The sequence below is a fragment of the Anneissia japonica genome, unplaced genomic scaffold (assembly GCF_011630105.1).
Source record: "Anneissia japonica isolate Jap-2015-1 unplaced genomic scaffold, ASM1163010v1 scaffold287869_len1821871_cov162, whole genome shotgun sequence".
Taxonomy (NCBI): domain Eukaryota; kingdom Metazoa; phylum Echinodermata; class Crinoidea; order Comatulida; family Comatulidae; genus Anneissia; species Anneissia japonica.
This window is the reverse complement of record NW_022741034.1, coordinates 138,508-149,850: the sequence shown is the minus strand read 5'-3', so window position 1 is coordinate 149,850 and position 11,343 is coordinate 138,508. Positions and strand designations below refer to the sequence as shown.

Sequence of the window (11,343 nt, the reverse complement as noted above, 5' to 3'; positions counted from 1 at the left end):
TTTTTATTTTCCTATTAACCTATTTACTTATTTTATTAGTATTAGTATTTATTATTATTATTATTATTATTATTATTATTATTATTATTATTATTATTGTAAAGGTATTTTTTTGTAAACTCCTTTTTATATATATTTCGTTCCACTGCAGTATTTTCATGCTATATTTAATCACATTAATTAAGATTTTACTGACTTTGTTATTGTTGCACTTCTTTTACGGCTGTGCCTCTGTTATAAAAAAGAAGCAATAAAGTTACTTACTTACTTACTATCTGTATGAGTACAGAGATGTTTTGGTGCCAATGCGCTGGTATATTTTGTGCCACGAATTACGGAACACTGCCCCCAGGGAGCTGACTATTCGTTCAATAGGCAGCGTTCCATGGTTATATTGTGTTCTTCACCATCACTAACCTTTGCGATAATTCTAGTCAGATCAATTATCAACAAGCAATTAACTTGTGGTTCATTTCGCAATCATTATCTTAAATCCATATTATTAGTACTTTCAAAATATTTTCTGATTTTTTTTTTCATTTTTCTGTTTTAAGATAGTTAAATATCTATGTTAAAGATCTAGTTTAATTTTTTTTTCTTTTGTCTTTATTTGTATATACTGAGGGTCCCAACTGATTAGCTCTGGCTGGATGGACCACACCCTCACAACATAGTGTAAATAAATGATGCTTCCTACATGATACTACACAATCATCGAAAGCAAACCATTTAAAAAAAATGTTAATATTAAGCCTATAATCACCAATCATATCATTTACCGTCTTTCACCATTTCAAATTCACAAAAACGAACATAAACATACAAAATTAGAAAACGACTTAGCAGTACCATGTAGGATTGCTCAAAAGATAAATTTTCGTCCGCTTTCCTTCGACTAGATTATGCTAAATCTAACGTCAGCCTAATATTGATATTTACCCATTGAGCATTTAAAAAAATGGATATATGAACTATACAAAGCTTACCTATATTATTATTATTAAGTTTTAAAACATTGAGGATTCATGGTGAACCATTGAATGATTAACAAGACGAATGTAACTACTGCGAGATAAGCTAGCTAGTCCACCATAACGTTATGTTGATTTTGTATGATAGCTATTTTAAGTTCTAGTTTCTTATTAGATCAACAACTTTGTGCCAACAGATTAAAGAAATATAGGCCTAGGCCTATTTTCCGACAGGTAAGCATCTGAAGACAATGCTGCTTTATTGATTATCAAATCATTTTGTTCAAATATTTTTCGTTTACAAATTGACAAAATCAATTGATAATATTACTTCGATCAATACAGGATTGACAAAATCAATTGATAATATTACTTCGATCAATACAGGTTTGCTCTCTATGTAAACCTAAAAAACTGTTAAAAACAGAAAATATGTAGACATAAAGATTTGACCATGCTTTCTGTTTTCTAATACTTTTACTGTAGGTTTCTAAAGCATCGTCATGGAGGGAAACATTGGAATTAATATGGTTGTTCAGCAACCTATGACTGAAACGATACAATTCACAGTTCGCCAACCCGTTAATAGAAATTCTGTAAAAGCTACCGCCATAACCCAAATTGTTTTCGGTTCCTAGTGCCTCATTATAGGGTTGTGGACAGGATGATACTTTTTCAAAAGCATATTTTAGTGCATTGGTATGTATTATTTAACTGTCATAATTCATTTAGATTATAAATGAAACTCAAAGTTGTGTTAGCTTTTATTTGTTGATTTCTTACAATTTATGCTTTATATACCCCCGGAAATAACATATGCACAGTAAGTTACATTTCGAATTGTTTAAGAATCACTCCTATTAAAATTAAGTTTACATGCAAGACTTAGATCTAAAGGTACTAGTGTAAATGAGGACAAATACCAGTTAGTATTGTAATACTGGACAAATGCCATTGGGCGAGAGGTAAGACAAGGGCGCCGCTAAATGCACCCTTAACATTGGAGCTGTCGAGCAGCTTTTTCTCGCCCATATACGCCACTGATTCTTGGTTCCATTGAGGATAGCTCAGCAGAGGAGGCGCCAGGAATTCCCTGACGAGGGGTCCAAGCTCCTCGACAAAGCGGTCCATGCCCTCCTCCATGGGAAACCTAGCCAAACCCCGCCCCCGGTCGGAGAAAAAATTAAATTTGTCTGGGAATTGTTAATAGATTTTCGTGTTAATTATGTGATTACATATTGGAAAAGAAAATTTGATAGAAAGGGCTATGTAAGGTAATGTAGTCCTCCGTGTGGCGCCCCCCCACCATTTTCTGGGGGGGGGGGGGCGCTGTCCGATTGGGGACTTGAACTCGGACCTGTCCAGTGGGGGGGGGGGGGAGGGGGCTTAATCCCCCTCGCCCATCCCGCTGGCGCCGCCACTGGGTGCTCGAAAGGCCAGACCCATTGACGATGGGAGAACAAAGAAATGGAGTTAAAGAAAGTTAAAACTGGCACTCTCTATGTCTTTGTATAATATGCACCTACTTTTTTCGTTTTTAAAAAAATTTAAATTATATTATGTTAACCTGTATGTTATCCGCCCGTGTCGTGTGTGTTTTGTCCGCGCATTTCAAAAACTACTGTCATGGGCCATTTACTTCAGACAATTAATTCCAAAATGTAAATGAACTAAAACTACAACTTGACAATGTTCCATGCCTGGCCATCATTTATTTTTTGTATATAAATAATTACAGACACCTAAAATTCAGAGTTACAGTAAATAATTTACCCAAAATCCAGTAATAGGAGATTGTATGGGGACTGATTTTTACGATTTAGGTTTATTAGCTTTTTTCCAAAAATATTTAATCATTAGACTAATATAATATTTTTTTTTCAAAAATTAATACATATCATATAAGAATGATAATAAGTTTAAATTGCCTCGGCCTTCAAAGCATGCAGTACTAAATACTATGTTCACATGAGTGTAGGCTAGGGAGAGGAGAGCTTGGCCCAGGCTGGCATATGCTATGCCCAATTTATTTGTCCTGTTTACTGTATTTTAATGTAAGTTTGCTTATAATTTATATTATTACAGCAAGCATCACCACCCCACAAACAGTGAATCCACAGAATATAGCTATCTATATTCTTTGGTGAATCCCACCAATATTCAACCTTCGCCCACCGCGACGTGAAAAAGCTGCAGCTTGATCATGGGTTTAGGGAGAGGCATCCCCTTCCATTTCCCAGCAAATTTTTACAATTTAGGGGTTTCAAAGGCCTATAATCGATTTTGAGTATAATAATGTGTAGAAAATATATAAGTAGCCACCTCTGAACTGTTTTGTACGGACATTAAATAGAATTATATAAAGTTGTCTGTGTTTTTGTTTTTCTGGTACAAATTCGGATCCAGGTGAAGTTTTCGTGATGATGTTTCCAGGTTTGGCGCTTCTTCTTTATACTGGCTGTGCTCCCCCACCCCCCGTCAACGCGGGACGGGTTACAGACAGCTCAAACATTATTTTCGCACGATAAGTGATTTATTACCGAATTTTTATAATGATGTTAACATGACTGCGCGAACAGTCATGATGATAGTATAAATCGGCAGAATTTATAATTAGGCCTATCGTTTGTAAGAATCTAGTGAATTTTACTCAATTGCATGCATTGATTGAATTGATTGATTGAATTTATTTGGTATAAAACAAAATTAAGATTCATATAAACAAACCAGCAAAGAAAAAATAAAAAGTGGCAACAAATCGAAGGTGTTTAATTACCTAAAAATTCAGAAAAGAACGACATTAAGTTCCATAATGGTATTTAAAGTCATAATGCTAGATTCGATAAACTTCGAATTATCCATTTGTAAAGACGTTTTACAATAATGAATATGAATACGAATTTAGATAGGCTATCATGAATGTTGACTTTCGCACCGAACAATAAAGATGGCGACGCAATCGTTAACATTGCTTTTAAATGTTTGCTAGGGTTAATGGGTTCACATTGGTTGACATAACATTACTAATGAACCTCTCAGAAAATTCAACGCTGTATGCATGTGTGATAAGGTCCGCAAAGAGAAATTATCTGCATTATCAGTTTATTTCTAATTCTAACTGATAGCCATACCTTCAAGTGTGTTTCCCACAGCATTGTTGTTTTCCAATATTTTGCCTTTAATTTGTATATAAATGCGGCTCCCCTCCCTGATCCACCGATCATTTTTTAAAAGCACAGTATGCTGTACTTTTGTAAGACGGTGACAGCAAGATTCGGCAAACTGAGTTTAGGCAAAACTTGGTTTTCTCTCATTCATTCATTCATTATAACATTTATTTCCATCAAATGGAGGCATCACAAAAAAAACCCCCCAAACCCCCCCCCCCCAAAAAAAACAACAAAAAAAAAACAACAAAAAACAGCATGCTTGTGACAGGGATGCCATTGACAACGTAAAGACGTTTTACAATAATGAATATGAATACGAAATTAGATAGGCTATCACGAATGTTGACTTTCGCACCGAACAATAAAGATGGCAACGTAATCATTAACATTGCTTTTAAATGTTTGCTAGGGTTAATGGGTTCACATTTGGTTGACATAACATTACTAATGAACTTCTCAGAAAATTCAACGCTGTATGCATGTGTGATAAGGTCCGCAAAGAGAAATTATCTGCATTATTAATTTATTTATAATTCTAACTGATAGCCATCAGTTAAAAAAAAAAAAAAAAAAAAAAACAGAAAAAAAAACAGCATGTTTGTGACAGGCATGCCATTGACAAATAACAATTCAAATAAAACAATATAAAGTACATAAGTAATAATTAAAAACATACAAATAATAATAATGGTTTTCATGATTTCAGTGAACTGGATTCGGCAAACTGGGTTTCGGAAAAGTGGCCATGGACTCGGCAATCTGGGATTCGGCAAACTGGATTTCGACAAACTGGTCGGATACCTAATATCGGTAGATTAATGCCAAATATTGTCATAATAGAGAGATAAGATTAATAATTAAATCTTCCATTTTTGTCAAATTTCAAATAAGATTAGGCTTATGTGAAATTTTGGCTGGGCCCCCGGGAACCCGTGACTGCCGCAGTGCAGCGCCAGTGCCAACAACAACAACAACAACAACAACAACAACAACAACAACAACAACAACAAGTACCGGTAACGAATCATTTCCCTTCATCGAGAGAGCAGCTTAGCTCAGTCGGCTAATCTGATGGTAGCCACTGTGTGTGCGCTGAACCGTAGAGATCTCTAGGTCCCTGGTTCAATTCCCATCGCTGCATGCCTCTCCTTGTGTTTCAGCTAAAGGACTGAAATACAAGTTACAATATAGCGCACCGTCTTTCGTATGAGACGTTTAAGCCGTTGGTCCCGTGTGCATCAATGGCCCATGTGCACGTTAAAGAACGCAGCACACTCTTTGGAAAAGAGTAGAGGATTATCTCCCGGTGTACTGCCCAATCACCACCAGAAGGACCCCACTGGAAATAAGTCTTCTTCTAGACTTTCATGGGCTATCCTTGGCGTTTACACAGAATAAATCCAATCCAATCCAAATCCAATGATTAGACCTACTCGGCTCACAAGACGGCAGCGTAACTTACGTAAAACAAGTAAATTTGTTGGACAAGGGAATTACAGGCCCAGGTCTGATTGGTCAGTTGTTAAGTTTGATTGGCACTCTGGATGACGAGCTCTAATAATGTTTTGAGAATTTTCAACATTATTATTATTATCTGTTTAAGCATTAGCATGTAAGCTAATAATATAATTATCCATATGCAAATACTAAAACAAGACAAATATTAACTTTGTTATTAAAGTTTATTAGGTTATTACATAGATAGGTCCTAGTATCTGTTACGGTGTGCTATGCTCATTGGTATGGCTGGGCTATTACATTATTGTTATCAAAGTTTTGTTATCTGTCGTAGACGCATCAAGCTTTCGGGCAAGACGATCAGTTCTGCGGCAGTGTAAAGAAGGACTTGTTGGTAGTAGAATATTTCGGTACATTTTCGTCTAAAAAGTTTGTTTCCCAACAGGTAAGCGGCTTACAACAATATTCTACCAAAGGGGATGATTTATTGATTATCAAAAAAGGGTATTTTTTTGTATAAAATTTAGCTACGAACATAAATACATGTTGATCTATAGCCCTATATATAATTATATTGTCTATGTTAAGCTAAAAAGTAAATTCTTGATTTTTTAAATTGATTTATAGACTCTCTAAATAAGTTATTTAAACATAAGCTCAGAACTAGAGATACTTTCATGTCTAGTTATCTATTTTCTTATTTAGTTAACAGACGCACGAATACTATCGTTTATAATCTTTGTATAAGTGCTAGATATTGGCTGGTAGAAATTTAATGAATTTTAGTAGTAAACATTTTAAAATAAAAAAAAATTACATATTTCTATACATGTCGCATGCTATCATTATATATATATACATGTACATACATAATTATATATATATATATATACACATCTAAGGTGTTTAATTACCTAAAAATTCAGAAAAGAACGACATTAAGTTCCATAATGGTATTTAAAGTCATAATGCTAGATTCGATAAATTATATATATATATATATATATATATATATATATATATAATATATGCCTATATTATGGAATTTTTATTAGAATTATCATTATATTTATAATAACAATACAATGCAATAACCAACCAAGTGGCATTTTTTTTACAAATGTTCGTGAAAAAATGTATTGTATAAAATAATTTAAAAAAAATAATTTTAGACCCGATAGTTTACTTGTGCTTAAATTCATTGAACTTCTTGTTTCATACGACACTTAGGTTCCATAACAATGTGCCACTGTATATACACCGCTTCTTAATATTTCATTAGACCCGATAGCTTACCGTATTTGTGCATAGCTTCATCGAACTTCTTGCTTTAATCATAATTATAGAAGTAAATGGCCTCGAATGAAAACTAATATAATGGCCTATGTCTAAATATTAATTAACAATTAATCAGCTTAAAAGATTAATAATTAATTGTTCTCGAGTACGGTAATAATCTATGTAAAATGTCAATTAGTCCTATTTGGAAAATTACAGTGTTCTTTCACTCAATGGTGGCAAAATGCCGTGTGGTAAAAAGGTCGGGAAAATTTGCCTATGGTGACAAAAATCGGTACGGTAAATGCCGGGTGACCATGGGCCTGGATGTCAAAACGCCTTGATAGCATACAAAGTAGGCAAAATGCAAAAGCAAAAATATTTTCTTTCCATAGCACCTGCCCTCCATTACTTAAACCATGCAATGACAGGAGCTTCAAGTTCCAAACTTGTATAGCCAATACTAACTTCTCACTTCAATTAGTGTTGGTGATTTTTCTTCATCATGGTATACGCTCCTACCTCAAACCGTTGGTCCTTTATATTGGAAAGAAAATTTCTTGATGTTGCGTCAAAAAAAGTGAGATTTAACGAAAAAAGCAACTTTTTATAATTGTTTTTAGCCGCTTGTCACCGTCAATGTTTACCTTAAAAAGTAACGTCAAGAGGCTGGAACAATATTTCCGTCTCTACAAAACCTATTAGCTAATTAACACGTTCGCTAATAATTAACAATATCACAATGCATTTTTATACATTATATTTACCTAAATATGACGATATATTTTTAGTCATACGACGATATATTTTTAGTCATACAAATCTCCGAAAAATTATAAAAAGAAAAAATATAAATACGTGTGAGTTCAAAAAAATATTGAACGAGGCCTTCCATATAAAATAGACTACGCCCTCAATCGGATCAAAATGTTTTAACGAGCGTACCGCGACGGTACCGAAGCGACGCGGAAGTAAAGGTTGTACATGGGGGTACTGTATATAAAAGTTTATAGGCCTACAGTACTTCGTCCCGTACCGATTACCGTAATTTATCGCACGACCTAGCATTTAGCCTACTACATTAGTCTCCCATTTTATTTACAAGCTAGATAAAAATCAGCGAAACCTATATGAAAAAACAATCTGTTTAGGCAAATTATTACTAATCGTTGCTTGCCTCATAACCAAAGTAAAAAGGCCTGTTTATACTTCAACGATAACGATAAAAATGCTAAAAAGCGATTGTTCACATAGAAAAAAAGAAAAAAAAAAAAATAAGAGAAGTTTTTACACTAGGACGACTCGATAACTATTTATTATGTATACGATAACAAAATATTTTAACAAATCAAATCAGATGACGTCAAAAATGTATTATTTGTAGATGAATTCTTTAATCATACGTTATCACGTGCTATAATCGCTAGTGCCTTCACTCGGCCCCAGAAGTCAACCCCACACTCACACACACATACGCATGTACCATCCCAAACAAACATAGATATAAAATGATTATATATGTATATATATATGTATTGAAGGACGTTAGCCGTTAACACTGTTGAATAAATATAATATAAATCATCAAAGGTACATATACAGTGTTTAATAAGGACATGATGATGTCATATATATATATATATATGTATATATGTATATACATTGGCGGGTCTGTGGGGGATCAGGGGGTTCTTAACCCCTTCCCCTTGAAAAAATAATTCTTTGTGTACTGGTACACACCAAGGCCTATTTACTGTAATAAGAACGAGAAAAAATTACCTGACCGTTTGCAAAAGGGCGAACCTTGAATTTTGATTAAAAGACAATTCAGAAGTCGGGAACACTCATTTCTCGCCATCTAAGAACCAAAATTGTCCCCGGGGAAGACCCCCGACCCCCGTTTTATTTGGGGTTCATCGATTTATTGAAAAAAGAATATGTATTCGACTCAATTTTTGTTATGTACTGTACATATACACATAGTAGGGCTACTAGTATTTACAGTAATAAGAATGAGAAATTTTATTGAGAAATATTATTTCGTTTCCTCGAAATAGTAATATTTTCTTTAATCATGTCCCTTTAGGGGCTCCGTAGCATTTTGCCCACCTGTGGCCTACATGTTTAATTATACTGTGCAAACCACATTAGTCTGTGTTTTTATTTATTATTTTAATGTAGGTTTCTGAAGCATCGTTATGGAGACCAACACTCGAATTAACATGATTGGCCAACAACCTATGACTGGACCAGTAACCTTCAGACTTCGCAAACCCGTCAGTAAGGGCACTGTGCAAGCCACGGCCATAATCCAAATCATTTTTGGCTCTTTTTGCATAATACTCGGAATTTGGGCAGCAGTCAGATTTATAGTTACCGCTTCTCTCTTTGAACTTAGTGTATGGGTAAGTAAATCTAACGGACATAGATCAGTAAACATATTTATTTTAGTTGTATATATCAATATCTACATACATAGTATATATCAATATTATAGTCAGCCCATCCCCTCTCTTATAGTCAGGCCATATATCTAACATCTAAGATATATCAATATATCTAACATCTGAGATATGCATATCTAAGTTATGCTACCAGTCAAGCTGTAATCTGGTACTGCCTGTACAGCACCTGCCTCTGTCTGGTCCTGCTCTCTTGTAGTAATACACAGCGCATACATCGTATGTGGTAGGGTCTCCCAAGCTGTGAAGTGAAGGTATGGGAGAGCTTGACCCGGCAGCTGCAGAGGGATTGCATCACCCTGCTACTAACATCAACTAATGATAGCAAACCGTTTGCTGCAGCCAACTCTGTGCCAAATGTATAGCTCCGCTCTCCTTTGGAATCTGCAGATTAGGTCGAGAGAGGATTCATGACGATTGGATCCTTAATACTACCCAGGCAAACACACCGGAGAAGACAACTCTGGCATCTGAGGATGACAAAAATTCGGAAAGTAATAGTCACGAGTTATAAGTCTAGATTATATTGGCGTGAAATTTGGACGGTACGGATTACTTCTGACGGTAGGAGGGGTTTATTAATCCCATTGATCAGTTACAGCCTGCCTTAAGCTGAGCAGCCCTTGGCCAATTATGTACTGATCCGTCACGGTCTACCTTCTCTGATTGGGTGATTAAAGATTAGAGCCAGCAAGCTTGACAAGTAGACCGCAATTGCTCACCTACGAATACAAAGAAATATGATTATATTAAACTTCGTCTAGCGTCATGGAATGTACGCACCATGACCCTCAGCACTTTGACACCAAATGCTAAATTGAGAAAATCGTCCATAATCGATCAAGAATTAGACCGACTAAATATAGACATAGCTGCACTCCAGGAAACCAGACTTCTTGGGTTTGGATCAGTTGCAGAAAAGAATTACACATTCTTCTGGAAAGGTAAAAATGATGGAGAGAAACAAGAACACTGTGTGGCCTTTGCTGTTCGTAAATCTATCTTACCATTTACAGAACCACCTACTGATGGCAATAAACATATGATCTCAATGAAGCTTCACACCAATCTTGGAGTCGTTAGCCTAATTAACATCTATGCTCCGACCATTCAAGCTTCTACAGAAGAAATTGATGTGTTTTATACACAATTGGATCAAGCTGTCACAAAGATCCCGAAAAGCAAACAATTATTTATCCTTGGAGACTTCAATGCCCGTGTTGGAAAAGATGTTCTGTCTTGGTCTCCTCACATAGGATGCTTTGGTGTTGGGAAATTAAACAGCAATGGTCGTAGGCTTCTTGAATTCACTGCACTTCACAACTTGTGCATTAACACCTTTTATGGAATATCTTTCAGGAGGAGAGTGTCATGGTGCCATCCAAGATCTAAGGACTGGCATCAACTTAATCATATCGTAACAAGAAGATCATTCCTTAGCAATGTCTCTCTTACTCGCAGCTTTCACAGTGCAGACTGCGACACCGACCATGCTCCGCTTTGTTCCATAGTAAAGCTGAAACCAAAGAAGGTCCATCGATCCAAACAACCAGGCAAAGCAAGAATCAATACCTCTAACACCATTAACAAGGATAAACAGCATAAATTTCAGTCTGAGTTCCAGAAGAATTTACTAAACTCAAGACACACTGACAACCTTAAATGGCAAAATATCAGCAAAGTCATACATAGTGCAGCAATTCAGACTTTTGGGATACAAATCCCCAAGACGAAAGACTGGTATGTAGATTCTGCCACTGTACTAAATCCGCTCCGGGACATTAAGTGACGAGCCTTTCTGCGTAAGAAACATTATCCCACCAGAGGCTCCCTAGCAGCTCAAAGGAAATCTAGGAATTCATTTCAGCACAAGGCACGAGAATGTGCCAATCAATATTGGCAACAATGCACACAGATTCAAACAGCATCAAATACTGGCAACATCAAAGCAATGTATGATGGAATAAATTGTGCACTTGGTCGTCAACACCGCAAATCATCTCC

The 11,343-nt window shown here is 35.6% G+C and overlaps 1 protein-coding gene across 1 annotated transcript; it reads left to right on the top strand.

Annotated features, from left to right (window-relative positions):
* Positions 1-10,123: 10,123 nt before the first annotated feature.
* On the top strand, positions 10,124-11,128 carry LOC117118481 (craniofacial development protein 2-like). Its single transcript, XM_033263082.1, has one exon. It carries the CDS (start codon positions 10,124-10,126, stop codon positions 11,126-11,128), a length of 1,005 nt encoding a protein of 334 aa, XP_033118973.1.
* The last annotated feature ends 215 nt before the right edge of the window (positions 11,129-11,343 follow it).